Raw genomic sequence first — 17,883 nt, 5'->3', positions numbered from 1 at the left:
CATTCAGCCAATATGAGAGAAAATGAATGCCCCCGAACACCAGGGGCAAACAGTTTTTATCCCCTTAGGCAAAACAATGGTTCAACCCTTGACCCAGCCCTCAAACATTCCCCTTTATGCATATTCATTGAAGCGCAACCAATTAAATAATTGATGTTGGGCTGTCGGTTCCAAACTGCATTATACACTAGGTGGCGCTGCGAGTTTAAAATCTTTCTGACCCATTTACTGGTTCCAGTAAATGCTCCTTGACCCCCTCCTCTTTGTGGTTTTAACAGGTTGCTCGGCTTAGAACCTTGTGGTGGGCTAGACATCCTGGGCAAACGAACAGTTTCTCAGAACAACTCCAAAATCCCCTGACCGCATCCTCTTGCAAACTCGCTGTGTTGCAAAAATATTGTTTTTGCAAGCAGGGGCAAGCAGGGGAGAGAGAAATGTCTTTTTTAGCTTTAGTTTGCTCTCTAAGATGGTTTTCAGCTTATGAAATGGCTCCAGCCTGGCTCTCCAAAGTGGACCCAGGTGGACCCCTGGTCCTCACTCCTTCAGTTTCAGAAAGCTAATCGTTCATCGTTCAGCCCGGACACTGAGATCCAGCGCCGAGGGCCTTCTGGCGGTTCCCTCTTTGCGAGAAGTAAGGTTACAGGGAACCAGGCAGAGGGCCTTCTTGGTAGTGGCGCCTGCCCTGTGGAACGCCCTCCCACCAGATGTCAAAGCAATAAACAACTATTTTACTTTTAAAAGTCATCTGAATGCAGCCCTCTTTAGGGAAGTTTTTAATGTTTGATGCTGTACTGTTTTTAATATTCAGTTGGAAGCCGCCCAGAGTGGCTGGGGAAACCCAGCCAGATGGGCGGGGTATAAATAATAAATTATTATTATTATTATTATTATTATTATTATTATTATTATTATTATGTCTTCTAAAGCTGACCACAAATACAAAGATCTGTTCACGGTCCTACGGCACCTTGTAGCGGCCACCCAAGACTGCGCTGGGTGCCATTTGGAAACACAGCTCAGTAAAAGTTGTTTTGAATGTATGTTGACATTTGGCTTGCTTTCTTCAGTTAATGTTTCGTTCCGTATTGTTTTATTTGCTGTCCCAATGTGTGTGGTCGACCGCTTGGGAGATTTTCCTTCTTTGAAAGCATGAAACGAAGAACGACACCAATAAGGAAAGCTTGATCGGATAACTAGCTCCAAAGCGGGGACGCACCACAACATTGGTGCATTCCTTAAAGGGACAGGATGGCAGGGGGCGGAGAAAGCAAACACGTGGGTTCCTGGCTCCCATCTTCGGGATCCGTGAAAGGCGAACGTCAGCATGCAGCGAGGGGTGTCGGCGCGCCCGGCATGCACCGCGAGCTCGCCCTGCCCCGCCGTCGGCCATGCAGAGCCGGTGCGCCCTGGGCGCACGGAGGGCGCACTGTGCTGCGCGGCGATGCGCCGAGCGGGCGCTGCACGGCCGGGAAGGCGCTCCGGGGCAGGTGGCGGCGGCGTCGAGCGAGGCGCTGCTGCGGAGGCTGGTGGCGGGCGGCGCGTCGGTGGTGCCGGGCTTCCTGAGCGAGGAAGAAGAGGCGCTGCTGGCGCGGGAGGTGGAGGCGCCGCTGCGCCGAGGCCGCTACCAGGACGCGCACTGGGACGGGGTGGGTATCCCCGGGGCACCCGAGGTGGGCGCGCGAAGTGGAGGGGAGACGGGGGCTTTCCTCTTCCCAAAAAATTATTATTATTTTTTTCCTAAAAGTTTATTGGTTTTCACAATATTATAAACAAACCGACAAACACACAAGACAAACAAAACAAACATAAATCATAGCCTTGTTAAAAATTACAGTTATTAACTTTGTTAAGTGACTTCCTCGCTTCCCCTTGGTTGAATTTCATTGCATGTCCTTTTAACGGTTTTCCAAATCCCAATTTTTATGAAATTTAACTTAAACATTAACATCCAGTGGCGTAGCGTGGGGGGTGCAGGGGGGGCCGGTCGCACCGGGCGCAACATCTGGGGTTAGGGGGCGCAAATCCACGGGTTAGGGGGCGCAAATCCACGGGTTAGGGGGCGCAAATTACTTGCCTTGCCCCGGGTGCTGACAACCCACGCTACGCCACTGTTAACATCATTAAATCTTCACCTTATAGAATTAAACATATTAATTCATCACTTAACATAAATAAAATCCTAAGCCCATTAAGTATCTGCAAGCTATTTCCAGTTAGTTTAACTTAACAAATTTAACTAAATAATCATTAAATTTATTCCATTCTTCCTGATACTACTCCTCCTTCTGGTCATGGACTCTTCCAGTCAGGTCGGCTAGCTCTGAAAAATCCATCATCTTCATCTGCCATTCTTCTATTGTTGGTAATTCTTGGGTTTTCCACTTTTTAGCCAACAAAATATGAGCAGCAGTTGTGGCATACAAAAATAATTTAACATCTTTCTTGGGCAATTCCAAACCTGTTACTCCAAGAAGAAAGGCTTCTGTTTTCTTTATAAATGTATATTTCAACATTTTTTTCAATTAATTATAATTCCCCCCCCCCCCAAAAAAATTATTAGTTTTCCACATTTTTAGACAAACAAACACAAATCATAACTGAACTTGGTCCAATATTAATATCATAGTTAGATGACTTCCTCAAATTCCCTTGACTGAATTTCATTATGTATCATTGTAACGGTTTTGCAAAATAATATCTCATAAAATTTCCTTAACCCTCTTAACATCTTTATCTCTTTTCATCTTAACTTTAAACATATTGTTTTAGAATTTCACATATTCAGATCCTTAGCCTAACTATTATTTTGCAAGTATTTCTATTTAATTTATCTTAGCATATTTAGATAAATAGTCTTTGAATTTCTTCCATTCTTCCTGATGCTGCTCCTCCTTCTGGTCACTGATTCTTCCGGTCAGGCCGGCTGGCTCCGAAAAGTCCATCACCTTCATCTGCCATTCCTCCACTGTTGGTATTTCTTGTGTTTTCCAATTCTTGGCTAATAGAATTCGAGGTGAAGTTGTGGCATACAAAAACAATCTAACATTTTTTGGGGGCAATTCCAGACCTATTATCCCAAGAAGAAAGGCCTCTGGTTTCTTAACAAATGTGTATTTCAGCATTATTTTCAGCTCATTATAAATCTTCTCCCAGAAGTCTTTCACCTTAGGGCAGGTCCACCACATATGGTAAAAGGGTACCCTCCTTTTCTTTACATTTCCAGCATAGATTATCACTATTGTGATAAATCTTTGCTAACTTTACAGGGGTCAAGTACCATCTATACATCATTTTCATTATATTTTCCTTTAACATTGTACATGCAGTAAACTTGACTCCTTTCCTCCACAACCTTTCCCAATCTTCAAATGTGGGCTTTCCTCTTTCCAGGCCTTGGGCAGGTTCAACCATGCCAAACATCTCACGACATCTCTTCTCCATCCCGTAGGTTATTCATAGGTACCGCGAGACAGAACGATCACATTGGAGCAAGGAGAGTCAGGAGATCCTGCAAAGGGTCCGGGATACAGCTTTCCCCCCGGGAGTGCCGCAGCTCGCTCAAGTTCACGTCCTGGATTTGGATAAAACTGGCTACATAAAGCCTCACATAGACAGTGTCAAGGTAAGGCAAACATGCCAGGTATTCTCCTTGCAGCTTTGCAGAATAGCATCCTGAGAACTGGGGAGGGTTGTGCCCCAGAGCAGTGGTTGGAAATGGGGGTGGCCTCTGCATGCTGCAGGCTATAATGCCTCATTCCTGGTTATGATCTGTGCTGGCTGGTACCGAACGGGAGGGTACCATGTTGGCCTCCCCTTCCCTAGGTGCCCTTTATGGGCCATCTGACTGGCCAGGGTGGGAGAGGAGATGTGGTACTAGAGCAGTGATGGTGAACGTTTCAGAGACCGAGTGCCCAAACTACAACCCAAAACCCACTTATTTATTGCAAAGTGTCAACATGGCAATTTCACCTGTATACTGTATCTCATTTTTTCTGTGTGTTTCACGTTTCTTCTTTATGACTGCTGTTGTAATAAATAATCTTTCATGAAAGTTATTGCATTACATTCTTCATTAAATTATCTTTCCATTGATATATAATTTTATGGTATAACTCAGTGCTTTTTCTCTCCATTCAGTTCCTTTCTCACTTAAGCCACACACCCCTTCTATTTATTCATTTATTGAATTTGCATACTGCACCATGTCATAGCTGTCAACTTTTCCCTTTTCTTGCGAGGAATCCTATTCGGAATAAGGGAATTTCCCTTAAAAAAAGGAAAACGTTGACAGCTATGCTTCATGTGCAGGTCTCAGGGCAGTTCACAGCATAAAAATACAAGATAAAATACTTAATGAAAACAAGAACAAACCAATAACCCTCCTTTCCAATACTTATTCCATATGTAAACATCTACATTCACAAGATAAAAGGTAAACACAAACCACATTACCCAAAAAGGGTCACCCTTCTGCCTGCCAACAATTAAGAACCTGTTTATTGCAAAATACAACCTGCGCATGCGTGTTTACATGCACCCCTATGAGTCCCAAAGGAAGTCCTGTTGATCCACCCCTCATATACTCTTTATAATGGGAAACAACCCTCCAGAGAGGACACCCATCCCTCACACCCCAGTGTTGCTAACCATATCGCTCTTAATTCCCTCACCTACACCTCACCCCCCTTTGAGTCCCTGCCCGGCTTCCCTCCTCCTTATTCTGCATGCCCTTACTCAGGAGTAAACCCCGCCAACCTCGGCAACACTTCCTTCCCGAGAAAACGCAGGAGGTTTCTAAGGCCCCCACCCGCAAATTCCCATACCAGATCACCTCCCGTCTTGGCTTTTTTTTTTTTTTTTTTTTTTTTTGCACTCAAGTCACCTCCCTTTGTCAGGGGAGGCCGCCGCTTCAATGGCGGCAACAACCCCCTCTCCTTTGTTGTTGTTTAGTCGTGTCCACCTCTTCGTGACCCCATGGACCAGAGCATGCCAGGCACTCCTGTCTTCCACTGCCTCCCGCAGTTTGGTCAAACTCATGCTGGTAGCTTCGAGAACACTGTCCCACCATCTCGTCCTCTGTCGTCCCCTTCTCCTTGTGCCCTCCATCTTTCCCAACATCAGGGTCTTTTCTAGGGAGTCTTCTCTTCTCATGAGGTGGCCAAAGTATTGGAGCCTCAGCTTCAGCCCCTCTCCTTACCCTAACTCTAACCCAGCCCATCTCTCCTCCTCACTCCTCCCCTACCCCAGGCACGGTAGCTATGGCACTAGGGCTGCAGGCTTTGGATGCATGCGTGAGCCCTCCTCCTCTTCCTCCCGCCACCAGTACGGTGGGGCAACTGCACGCGTGCCCACAGAGAGGGCTCTGAGTGCCGTCTCTGGCACAGGTGCCATAGGTTCGCCACCACTGTGCTAGAGGGAGCTTTGATTTGATCGGCCATAAATAGTCCTTATGGATTTGTTTGCAATATGGCAGCTTCCCCCCCCCTTCAGCTTGAGCCAGCAAAATGAGTGGGAAGCAACATCAGGCAACGGTGACTGAACTAAGTGCAGGTGGGCAGCAAGAGACCCCCCGCCCCCCCAGTGACCATGAATAAGAGGCATATTTTTGGTGTGGGTGCAAGATTAATATTTAGCAATGGCCCTAAGGCCAGATGGCCTTTCTCAAGAAGAGCGCCTGCCTTCTGTTGCTGTGCATTCATGCACAAAAGGTTGGCCCTTAGTTGCTATAAGAAGGCCTGGTTCTCATTGAGAAGGTAAACTTGTGTTTGGGTGGCAGCAGTACCTGTGACCGCAGCTGGAGGCTCGTCTGGCTGAATGCTCCATTGCGCAAAGCAGCTCCCTGCATGTGTGGGAAGGATTCTAGCCTCTCATTCTCCCTGACATGCTAGTTTTCTGTGCCATGGGGACTGTGTTTGGTGGAGGATTTCATCGCATGAATTCCTTCAAACTGAATTCAAGGGGAAGAGTTCAAATACAGATTTACCCTGTCAGTGAGAACCAAGCTTGTCTGTTCCCTTCTGGCGTTGGCTTTCTCATGAGAATAGATTTTGCTTCAATTGGGGAATTGTTGCTTGTGAAGATTTGTGTTGGAACCTGATGGCTGTAGCATAATCGTTTGCATGTCTCCTCAGACGTAGGTCCTGTTGAGTTTGGTGCCCCTTCTTGGCAACATCAAACCCCGGTTCAGGCATTGAGAAAATGTGTTCAGATGTTAGCACCTTTCTCCCCGTGTAAATGTATCTTCCTGCCCCACCTCTCGCAGGTGCTGTTGTTTCTGGGTTGTGTTAAAGGACTGGTTGTGATTACAGAATTAAACATTCTGTTCTCTTTCCCCCTTCCTTTTTTCAAAAAACCGTCTGCTAGTTCTGTGGCTGCACCATTGCAGGCCTTTCCCTGCTGTCCTCAAGCGTGATGCGCCTGGTCAGTGAGCAGAACGGGCACGACTGGCTGGACCTGCTTCTTGAACGCCGTTCTCTCTACATCCTCAGGTAATAAGCAATATTAGTAGGTTAGAATTGCCTGGTTAGATTACTGGCAGAGAGACTATCCTGCCTCCCAACAGATGCCTCTGAGAAAGTACGGCGATGAAAGCAAGAGTCCTCCCTTGTTGTTTGCTTACCTGTCAAAATCCCCTTGCAAAGCGTTCTTTGAGGGGAGCACTAGGTTCCTGCTTCCGCTTCTCTGCATGGCCACAAGGCGTGCTTCAGAACAATTTCAACACCATTCCCTGTTATGCATAAATTCAAGGGGATGAACCCCACTCAGATACTGGTTCTAGCAAATCACGGTTCCCTGCTTTTTGGATGTTACAAGGCACTGTGTTTTGTTCAACAGCAGAAGCTTCTGTTCCCCAAAAAGAGGTGAGAGGGGAATATATGAGCTCAGGGCTCATTTGTGGATCAAGGAACTGTGGCTTCACATTATGTGTGAACTAGTCTGATGTCTTGCAGGAATTCATGAAGGTCCTGAGCTCTTCATATACATGAAGTGCTGTGAGATGTAGACTAGTGTGTTGTGTGTGTGTGTGTGTGTGTGTGTGTGTAGGTGTGTAGACTCATATCTACAGTTAGTGTCTGAAAACAGAAGGTCTTCCTTAGGATTGCCCAGTGAAGCAAGATATAAAATACCCAAGTCCTGGAGCTGAGCCACAGAGACCCAACTGGGTGGTTCACAGCGTCTCTCTTTCTGCCTGGAGCAAAATTCTTTCCACTCTGTCTCGCCAGAGGGGTGCATGCTCTGATTATCTCCCGCTTGGACTACTGCAATGCACTCTATGTGGGGCTACCTTTGAAGGTGACCCGGAAACTACAACTAATCCAGAATGCAGCAGCTAGACTGGTGACTCAGAATGGCCACCAAGACCATATAACACTGGTCCTGAAAGACCTACGTTGGCTCCCAGTACGGTTCTGAGCACAATTCAAAATGTTGGTTCTGACCTTTAAAGCCCTAAATGGCCTTGGCCCAGTATACCTGAAGGAGTGTCTCTAACCTATCATTCAGCCTGGACATTGATGTCTAGCACCAAGGGCCTTCTGGTGGTTCCCTCACTGCGAGATGCAAAGCAACAGGTAACCAGGCAGAGGGCCTTCTCAGTAGTGGCGCCAGCCCTGTGGAAAGCCCTCCCATCAGATGTCCAGGAAATAAACAACTATCTGACTTTTAGAAGACATCTGAAGGCAGCACTGTTTAGGGAAGTTTTTACTATTTGATGTTTTTTTGTGGTTTTTAATGTTCTGTTGGGAGCCGCCCAGAATACCTGGGGAAACCCAGCCAGATGGGCAGTGTTTGTGTGTTTGTAAATTATTATTATTACTACTATTATTATTATTAGTTATGGTAACACGCTGGCATCTTGTGAAATTTCTTCTTTGCCTTAAGGGGGCCAGCTCGCTATGAATTCACTCACGAGATCCTTAAAGATGAGGAATCCTTTTTCGATGGAAGGAAGATCCCCCGTGAGCGGAGGATCTCTGTCATCTGCCGAAACCTCCCCTTGCCATCTACTCCGCCGTAGAACCTGACTGACTCCATTTGGAGTATCTCTTAAGTGCTCATCTGGTGGGAGTGGGGCTGCTTCTGAAATTGTTGCTCTGCCCTGCCCTCCTGGCTCCATGGGGCACAGCTTTGCAGCCAGGAGTAAGTGAGGGGCTTTCTCCTCAGCGCACCAGAAGGAGAGTCTGAGGATGGTCAAGATCTAAGGCAGTTTTGCCCTTAGCGGATGGGAAAGAGGGAAGCCCTGCAAAGAGTTGGAGAAATGGGCCGAAACATACTTCATGAATGTACTGTTCATCTCAGGGAATAAAAATCTTGATGCTTCTTCTTTGATATGTTGCTCTCAAGTTTTTTGCCTGCATTCGCTGTCACAAAGGCTGTTTCAAAATGGTGAACTCAAGCAAAGGAGGCTGAACAGGTGTTGTCCAATGGAAGGTTACAGACTCTCTAACTAACACAAGTGGAGGCCATGAGGAGAATCACACACCTGGTCCGTGGCAACTTGCTGGTGTGAACAGAATGGCAAAGCTTTTCTTGTTTTTCCCCAATTCAAAACCCAAATCGCCTGAAATTTAGCTTTTTCTCACAGCTGAGATTTGCTCTCCATTGTGTGAGGTGTGTCCCTCAAAGTGGGCCTTGCATGAGATCCTCAACAGTAGCCTGAGTATTCATGTGATCTAAAAATAATTCAGAGGCTAATTCAGGGTCCTCCTAGATTGGGATACTGGAGAGGTGTGCAAAGAGTGGAAATAGAGTAGAATTAAAAACCCTGTGGCACTGAAAGTCCATGAAGATAGCTGGCAATTGAAACATAAAAATGGAAGACAAGGTGCAGATTTGATATTGGCTGTGGAAAGAGGGGAGACTATAGTGCTCACAAAATTTCCACTCTTTGCACTCCTATCCGTAGCTCACATAATCCTTGAATCAATTGGTGGTGGTGCAGGGAGGGAGAATTTAGGAAAATGCTTGTCCACCATTTCAAGACCTTGGACCCACCTTGAACTCCAGCCTGCAAGAAAGGAACCACTTTTTATCTGTATGCTGCATATGGCCATCTTCCTCCTCTTGACTTTTCACCCTTTACTGTCCTTCGCTGCCTCTTCTACCCTCCCTCCCTCCCTCTCTTTTTAAATAGAAAAAGATTCATGATGCTTGTGGAGCTGGAATGGTTGAGAAGCACTTGCCTTTTTTAAAAAAAACAACAACACCCTGTATATGTTTTTCCTTAGAATGTAGGCTTGTTGCCAGGGTCTCTTTCTGATTTTTATATTTTCCTTGGTTCCTCAAATAGTAATAATAATAATAAATTTTATTTATACTCCGCCCTCCCCGGCCAGAGCTGGGCTCAGGGTGGATAACACCAGTAAAATTACAATAAAAACATAATGGGGGGGGGATTTAAAATACAGGTTAAAATGCAATTTAAAATGCAGCCTCATTTTAAAAGTAGCCCATGGATAGGTACCTAATAGTAATACTATTATTGATCAGGTTTTGCTTTTGCAGTACATTGCTTTTCTATACCTGGCATTGCTTGGGTCACTGTGCAGCAGTCTCTTTATCATTTGGCTCAGGTCATCCACTGGGGAATAATAATAATAATAATAATAATAATAATAATAATAATAATAATAATATATTATTTATACCCTGCCCATCCAGTCTTTGCTCCCATGAAGCTAGCAAGCAACCTGTCCTCCCAATGTGTGCTGGTAACCCCAAAACTGTGGACACTGTCATTTCCTTGCTTGCTCTTTATTGTATAGACACCAGTATTTACAAGTCAGTCGTTCTTAATGCATGTCTGGGACTAATACCCTCAAGCCTCTTAACACGAGAAATCAGCATATACATTATTATTTTGTAACGGGGAACTCAGTTTGGAGAAAGGCTAGCACAACTGCTAGGCCTTCCGCCTGTTCAGGGGAAGAAATAAATTAAATAACTTAGAAATAACCCATAAATATATCCGCTTGCTCAGCCCTCACAGTGCTGCCCCAGCCTCTCGGACCTAATTCGGAAAGGATCCGGTCAAAACACCGCATGTTTGTAAAGTGAAGTGGTCCTAGGGAGGAGCAGGGGACCAGTAATGGGTGTGACACTCCTTAGGCCGCTCCCCTCGGCTGTGAGTTATGAGGAATGGCTTTGCACTTGGAACTGGGGAGCAGCATGGAGGCCTGGGCACCCCTTGCTGGGACGTCTTTGTTAGTTGCACATTAATTGGTGGCTAAAAGCACATCTCTGAGCCAGGGACTGCGTTGGTGGGGCAAGGTGGCCTGTTCTACTGTGGGCTCTGCTGCTGCCCCATGTCTGCATTCGTTTATCCCTCCCCTCGCCCCCTCAAGAAAAACAACACCACCACCATCAGCCCACACAGCTGCAGGCAGCGGCCGAAAGCTGCTCCACCTCCTGCCACTGGTGACTGTCATCCAGGAAAGCCACATCCTCATAGTGTGTGGGGCGGCAGCAGGGGTCCCCCAAGGCCGGTATCTCGCTCCTCTGCAGCAGAGCGGAGAGGGTCAGGTCATGGTTGCTGCGGGCCTTGGGGCAGCTGCCGCTGCAGTACTTGAAGAGGATGGTCTCCTCGGAGCTGTAGCCCAAGCCCAGGTCCTTGACGCGAACCTGCAGGCTTCGCAGGCGGCACTCCCGGTCCTCAGGCCTCTCCCATGCGCGCCGCTTGGGACGGATCCTGGCTGGGCCAAGAAGTGACTTGAGCAGGCTGTTCTGGAGGCCTGCCGTGTCCAGGGATGCTCCTTGGGAGGTCTGCGTATCTGAAACGAGAAGGAAAGGAAGAATGGGGGAAGGCAGGTGGGGGATAATAATAATAATAATAATAATAATAATAATAATAATAATAATAATAATATTAAATTTTATTTATATCCCTCCCTCCCCAGCCGAAGCCGGGCTCAGAGCGGCTAACAACAATAAAACTAACACAGCATTCTATAATCAGTTTATTCTAAAATCAATTCAGAGTCAAATTAATGGCAACCATTGGGCTAGAGTTCTGTGAGGATTGCCAAAGGAGGGGGTCAGACTGTGCCTTGGCCAAAGGCCTGGTGGAACAGGACAACTTGCAGGCCCTGCAGAAAGATGTCAAGTCCCACAGGGCCCTATTCTCTTGTGACAGAGCGTTCCACCAGATCAGGGCCACAGCCATAAAAGCCCTGGCTCTGGTTGAGGCCAGCCTAACCTCTCTGTGGCCCGGGACCTCCAAGATGTTTTTGTTTGAAGACCGTAAGGTCCTCCGTGGGACATACCAGGAGGGTTGGTCCCGTAGGTACGAGGGTCCTAGGCCGTATAGGGCTTTAAAGGTTAAAGGTAAAGGGACCCCTGACCATTAGGGCCAGTCGTGGCCGACTCTGGGGTTGCAGTGCTCATCTTGCTTTATTGGCCGAAGGAGCCAGCGTACAGCTTCCAGGTCATGTGGCCAGCATGACTAAGCTGTTTCTGGCGAACCAGAGCAGCAGCACATGGAAATGCCGTTTACCTTCCCGCCGGAGCGGTACCTATTTATCTACTTGCACTTTGACGTGCTTTTGAACTGCTAGGTGGGCAGGAGAAGGGACCGAGCAACGGGAGCTCACCCCATCGTGGGGATTCGAACCGCCACCCTTCTGATCGGCAAGTCCTAGGCTCTGTGGTTTAACCCACAGCGCCACCCGCGTCCCTAAAGGTTAAAACCAGCACCTTAAACCTGATCCTGTACTCCACCGGGAGCCAGTGCAGCTGGTATAGCACCGGGTGAATGTGATCCCGTGGCAAGGACCCTGTAAGGAGTCTCGCCACGGATCCAATTTAAAGCAAGAAACGTCCTGCTCCCATAGCTCCCTTGGGACAATCAGATACCCAACCCTTCACTGGTAGCCTTTGCCTGCCTGTGGCCCTACAGATGTTTGGGGAAGTCTGTTCTACATAATGGGGCCAATTCTGTGTTTCAACCCCCAATGAATTGCTACCATCCTACCTGATCTTGTGCACTGTGCTATGTCAGTTATAGTGGTCAAACAGCTAGAGCGCTGGTACAGAGACCTAGGTCACAAATAGTGAGCAAGCTTCTACAGTGGTCCAGGTCTGTATGCGCAGTGGATCTGGCTATTCCCAGCTGGGAATGTTTTGAATTGTAAATAACTGATACATCAGCCGCACACATAGAACAATGACTTGGCCATTTCTTACCAAATAAGAAACATGTACAAAATGAGCTTGGGAGGCAGGAGTACAGGAGAAGCTCACATTACTTCCTCTCTCTAGGCATTTCTGTCACTTATCTAGGGTGTCCCATCCCAAAGCAATGAGGGTGGGACACAACCAAGTTGTTGCATGCACAAAACAAAGTCCGCTCATGCAACCGGACCCTCCATGTCCCGTAAATCTGCTCTGGAGGGTTACGGGAACTCCATAATAGAATTAGGGGGTGCAAGAGGAAATTGCATGGAGTGAGGAGCCCTCATTCCATTTCCACCCTGTATGTCCGCTGTGTTTTCAAACACCGGTTTTGTGTTTTTTTAAATAAGCCCCTTCCATGCCACAAGCATATTAAGACAGAGGGCTTGCGTGCACTCAAAACCTAAAACAATGTTTTACTGAACTTTCCCCTCTCAGTACTAAATGCTCCTTTTGCTTTAAGCCGTAAAGCAGGAGAGGGGAACCTATCAGCCAGCATAGCAGCAGGTGTAGGGATGATGGGAGTTGTAGTTTGACTACATCTGGAAGTTCCCCATCCCTGTTGTTGCTGCTGCGGCAGCTTTGGTTGGCAATGAATCAATAAAAGAGACTTCAGAGAACACAACTGTAGTGCCTTTTGGGAAAGGGGGCCATGTTTCAATAATTGCACAAGTTCCTTGAAACGCATCTCATAACTAATTATTTAGTACATTTTTATCCTGTCCTTCCAAGGGCAGCACACATGGTATGTGTGTGTCTTTCTGCCACCACCATTTTATTCTCACAACTACCTAGTGAGGTCAGAGAGAGAGCACCTGTAGGTGAGCTTCATTGTTAAGTAGTAATTGGAGGTTTAGCCTCCAAATCTTAACACTTAACTGGCTGGCTTTCCTGGGAGTGAATCTAAACCAGGCATAGGCACACTTGGCCCTCCAGATGTTTTGGGACTACAACTCCCATCATCCCTAGCTAACAGGACCAGTGGTCAGGGATGATGGGAGTTGTAGTCCCCAAAACACCTGGAGGGCCTGGTCTAAACATTGCTCTAAGCACGGTCTTGCTTACAGCTCTGGCCTTAGCTAGGCCCTCTCAATGCTCCATCATGCTCTTCCACCCAAACTAGTATGTTCATTCATCCAATGTTTGGTACACCAGACGACCTTCATGACATTTATATTTCTGGAGCCCTGGAAGGGCTGTTCAGGATGGCACATCGTGAAGAGGCATGCCACAGAATCTCTTGAAAGGGCACAGAATATGAGCTGCCCCTTCCAGCTCCTGTTATTGTCATCGTCATCAAACCTTTTATTGGCATCACATACAAAAAGTGAGAGATGCTGAATTTAGGACTGCTTTGCTAATGCCCCAAAACTCTCGTTGGCCGATGCAGCCATTTGTTCCAGCAGGCTACTGCGATATTCAGAGACACAAGCGTTGTGCTCAAGGCCACAACCGGGGATTTTCCAGAAGAGCAGAAATTTGAACCCACGTTGCTTAATTCCAAGAGGGCACCTTAGTTCATTCTAGCCCACCAGCTACAGCTAGCGCCACCACCAAACCCAAGCATGGCAGGATCCCTTGACTGGAAGCACAGTTCCGTAGGAACTTCTTAAGAATTCCCAAATGGTTGTCATACCTAGTGGTCTCTGTAGCGCATCTCCGATTGCGGTCCCCAACGGCATCTGCCTTGCCAGGCTCTTGCCTTCAGTGAGCTGAGAAGGAACTATTTGGATCAATAGGACCAGAGAGAGGAGCTGAGGGGGCCCCATCCTTTACCCAGTGAGCAGGGCCAGGTTCTATAAGGAAAATGACTCCTTCCCCCTCATTTATATCTTCTTTGGAACGGGGGTGGGAGGGGGAGTAGCATGTACGCCGGCTGGAAGGAAAAGCGTTAACCCTTGTGCCTTGAAAACTATTACAGATCACGCAAGTGATGTTTCCTGTGCGATGGGCTTAGAGGCTCAATCGAGAAAGCGCTCATAAATCACTGTCGCTTCGATGAGATCCCTGCAAAGGATGCAGCCTCTCTCCCCGCAGCCTATTACCCTTTCCTCAAGATGTTTCTGGAAGCCCTCCTTGCAGGAGGCGGGCAGAGAACCACCCTAGCTGCATCTGAAGGCAGGCTTCCAGTCCACTTTATTTTCTAAGTACCAGGTCAGCCAGCTAGACAAGTAACCCATGTAGTCAGTTGGAGCAGCAATACTCCAGGGGTACCAATGCAAGAAGTTCTGGGGAGGTTGTCCTTGGCAATGTTGTGCCTTGCAGGATGTAACACTGGGGTTAGGTGCAGCTCTACACAACCCAAGTGTCTTGCCCACTCTCTTCTGTGTCCAGTGCGTTTTTCTGGTAGAATGGCTGCGTCCTGTGGCTTTGATGGAAATTGGAACCATTGGTGTTTCTGTCCAATGCTGCCCTTGGCTCCCCATCCGAAATGGTTAAATCTTTAAGAGAGCCCAGAATCCTTGAATGGAAATTCCTGGAGCTTATTCTGCCCAGATCCCGCTGTGGTGAAATGCTTTTGGGAGGAGCTGCTGACAGTGGCGGCTGGCGGGGAGGGTGGGGAGAGAAAAAGAAGGGCAACTCCATAAATTATGTCTTCAAGGAACATACCAAGCTGGCTGGCTTGGCCCTGGCTTCAGAAGCAACCTAGCCTGCAGCTATCGGACAGGATGTCCGGAAAGAGGGACTCCCTTTCTCCACACTGATGGATGGTGAGGAGATGGAGCCAAACCTCCCTTCTTGAGAGAGCGGGGTGATGGCACTGGTGCCAACACCACTGTGCCTCACAGGGCACCCCTAGTGGGACAGAGAACAGTGCCTCTACTGTCTCAGAACCACAACATGCTACACACAAACTCTTCCTCCACTGTGAAATGACACTTCCAGGTTGTTACACAATCCAGACTTGGCCCTGAGGGACATGCCCTTTCTACGGCTTAATGATAAGGGAGCAGCGCAAGGTGGGCAGCACCAAAATTTGTCCTTACGCAGGTTTGTTTCTGCACTCGCTTCAGCACAGCTCGTGATACCTGGGGTGGTCTGCACTGAACTTGAGCCATGGGATGGGGCAGAGGAGGATGCTCAAGAGTTCACTGGCTGCATGCAACCAAACATGACTTGACGCCTTCGTCACAAAAACAGGGAGGTTGTAGAGGTCAGCTGCTGCACAGTTCCCTCAGTAGGACCAAGGTCAGGGCCAGCTGACCTTTCCGCTTGTTGCTGCGTTGACCTGAAACATCTCAGAGCCGGCTGTGGCTGCTGCAGGGTCAAAAAGACACCTGAGACTAATGGCTCCAAAGAGCTTCCCCTTAATGTGTTTTGTGATCTCTGGGCTAATGTGCGACTCCAGACCAGCCACTTCCATGTATGCGAGCATTCCTGGAATGCCGAGGGAAAGGTCAGCAAAGGGGGAAGAGGAATTTGGGGCAGGCGAGCCGTCGTCTGGCTGTCGGCTTAGCCCTGTAGAGCATGGAACATCTTCTTGAGCCCCGGCGAGGCTGGGAGCTCTTGCATGTGGCATGACAGCGCTGATAAATCACCATCAAGCCGACACAAGAGGGATCTCCGCTGTCTGTGCTCGGCCTCTCCAAGCACATTCCTTCCACTTGGCATGGGGAATACCACAACAGGGCCCAATGGAGGCTTAGCAGGAGTGGAAACAGTCTGGAGAATAAGGAGGAGCGGAATAACAGGCCAGAGGGCAACACGGATGATCAATGGATGTGAGTTGTGCGGGTGGGCAGAAGGGAGGACACCCAAATTCAACCGTCTCATGTGCCAAGTGAACAGTAGTGATGGGGAGCTTGTGGCCTTCAAGATGTTTCTGGACTAGAACCCCTCTCATACCCAACTATTCACCATCCTGGCTGGGGGTGGTGAGAGCTGGAATCCAAAACCATCTGGAGGACCACACAAGTTCCCCATCTCAAGTGGATCTGGGCACATGGAGTTACGCGTGTATGCATGTGTGTCAAGAATGGTTAGAGCAGCAGCTTTCAACCTATATTTCCAAGGGAACCCTGAGCTCCCTCAGAGTTTTACTGAAGGTTCCTCTATGTGAAGATCATGACCACTAATGAATGGCATGGCAAGCTCTCTTTCAGGGAGGGCTGTCTCTCCATGTTCGAAGAAAACTTCTCTGCCACAACAGATCTTCTATGCAATGTACAGCCATGGGATTGTTCTAGGTTTCCACAGGGCTATGGGTGAGTCCCAACCATCTTAGTCAGGCCTTGTGTGAACAGAATGTGTGTCCTAGCACATGGTCTAGATTATCCTCTGTGATATTCGAGGGTTCCTCAACAGATAATGAAGAAAGGGTTCCTTGGGAGCAAGTTTTTTAAAAAAAAATCTGGCAGGGAAGCTGGGAGTCAGTCATCTTATCAAGCATGTGTAGGGAACAGGATTCATTAGGCCTGCCATAAATTCACTTGAAATTCCACTGTTCCACTAGGCAGTCTATGACTCCGATTCCAACCCCTAGGCCTGTCTTTCTCAACCTTTTTAAACTCACACTCCCTTTTAGCTAACATAAAAATCCCATTTGTCCCCTGAAATTGGCTCTGGCCTGGGTGTGTGGGTGTGTGTCAGAACCTCCAGGATAGTGCAAAGGGGAAGAAGGAGGATAGTTTCATTTGGCAAGCTGAAATCCTTGTGCAGATGGAACAGGTAGAAGAGTGTGATGTTGAATTCCACCCTTTCTGTGAAATGGTCCTTTCTACTCCCCATCACTTTGAAATAAAGCCTCTCCATGCCCGATCTAAGAGGGCACCACACAGCCACCTGAAACAAGGAAGTGTGGCACGTACATCTTTTTATTCCAACTATATAATTATCTTTTTGTAGTGGGAAACTGGGGAAGGAAATATTATCTAAGAATTCGCAACCATCTTCCGACAACGTCCAGTTAAGGACTCACTTAGGGGACTAGAAACAGAGACCCACATCCCTTTTGTCTGACGTTGCTGGCTACTTGGCATTTAAATGGTCTTGGCATTTTAATTTAATACTGTGCCTGATGCAAAAAAGGAACACTAGACCCACAAACACAGTGGTGGCAATTTATATTTACAAGCAAAGACTCTAGCCACTGGGATAAATCCTACCGACGCTTTGCTATGCAGTGGATATCAATGTGGCCATCTTGGCAAGGCCTGAGAAGACTGTGGACCACCTAGCTCTGCCACAATAGTGCACAAGAAGGATTTGTGCACCAAAGACCCACAAGCCACCCAGGACACTACTGGCACTACTCTGCTTCTGAGCAGAGCAACATATTGGCTTGCAGAGACATAACCAAGACCCGAAGAGATGGGACCTAGTCCGAAAGGGAGGCCTGTGCCTCCATGCAGGTGTTATCTCAAGCATGTTATTTTTAGCCAGGACATCTAAAGGTCTGCTCTCCTGCCAACAGAGACCGCAGTGGGTAGTGGCATGCAAGGAACAATTTGAGGAATGTTGGGGATGCTCCAGTCTGGAGGATGAGGGATTTGCGGAGGATAAATCACAACTGGGCTTCCCTTGATGCTCCTGAATGGATGATGGATGAGGAAACTGTATTGGAAGAGTGAGGGATCAGTGCCCAGAGGCTGGGGCAGAGGAGAGAGAGCAGAGCAGAGCATCGAAGACGCAGCACCTACTTATGCCAGTGCAGGACCTGCAAAAACATTCATGTTCATGGAATCATAGAATTGCAGCTGGAAGGAACCACAAGGG

At 47.8% G+C, this 17,883-nt stretch overlaps 2 protein-coding genes across 2 annotated transcripts; one reads left to right on the top strand and one right to left on the bottom strand.

Moving 5' to 3' along the window:
* The first annotated feature begins 1,367 nt into the window (after positions 1–1,367).
* On the top strand, positions 1,368–8,328 carry ALKBH7 (alkB homolog 7, RNA demethylase). The gene is made up of 4 exons (XM_028712851.2): positions 1,368–1,646; positions 3,449–3,622; positions 6,364–6,488; positions 7,882–8,328. Exons 1-4 carry the CDS (start codon positions 1,389–1,391, stop codon positions 8,015–8,017), a joined length of 693 nt encoding a protein of 230 aa, XP_028568684.2. The 5' UTR covers positions 1,368–1,388; the 3' UTR covers positions 8,018–8,328.
* A 1,339-nt stretch (positions 8,329–9,667) lies between these two features.
* PSPN (persephin) lies at positions 9,668–15,532 on the bottom strand. The gene is made up of 3 exons (XM_077921662.1): positions 15,374–15,532; positions 14,487–14,712; positions 9,668–10,769 (listed from the first exon to the last, which is right to left on the bottom strand). The coding sequence occupies exons 1-3, from the start codon at positions 15,530–15,532 to the stop codon at positions 10,363–10,365; spliced, it is 792 nt and encodes a 263-aa protein (XP_077777788.1). The 3' UTR covers positions 9,668–10,362.
* Between the last annotated feature and the right edge of the window lie 2,351 nt (positions 15,533–17,883).

The sequence above is a fragment of the Podarcis muralis genome, chromosome 17 (genome assembly GCF_964188315.1).
Source record: "Podarcis muralis chromosome 17, rPodMur119.hap1.1, whole genome shotgun sequence".
Taxonomy (NCBI): Eukaryota; Metazoa; Chordata; class Lepidosauria; order Squamata; family Lacertidae; genus Podarcis; species Podarcis muralis.
This window is presented reverse-complemented; position numbering and strand designations above follow the sequence as displayed.

Bases quoted from the DNA above. Each gene is read 5' to 3' on its own strand.
- ALKBH7 (XM_028712851.2), top strand. From the start codon at position 1,389: ATGCAGAGCCGGTGCGCCCTGGGCGCACGGAGGGCGCACTGTGCTGCG. The intron at 1,647-3,448 runs GTGGGTATCCCC...TCCATCCCGTAG, and splicing joins AGGACGCGCACTGGGACGGG to GTTATTCATAGGTACCGCGA. The intron at 6,489-7,881 runs GTAATAAGCAAT...CTTTGCCTTAAG, and splicing joins CGTTCTCTCTACATCCTCAG to GGGGCCAGCTCGCTATGAAT.
- PSPN (XM_077921662.1), bottom strand. From the start codon at position 15,532: ATGGAAGTGGCTGGTCTGGAGTCGCACATTAGCCCAGAGATCACAAAA. The intron at 14,713-15,373 runs GTCAGCTGGCCC...CCTCCCCGCCAG, and splicing joins ACGCAGCAACAAGCGGAAAG to CCGCCACTGTCAGCAGCTCC. The intron at 10,770-14,486 runs GTGGGCAAGACA...TTCTCGTTTCAG, and splicing joins CGCACTGGACACAGAAGAGA to ATACGCAGACCTCCCAAGGA.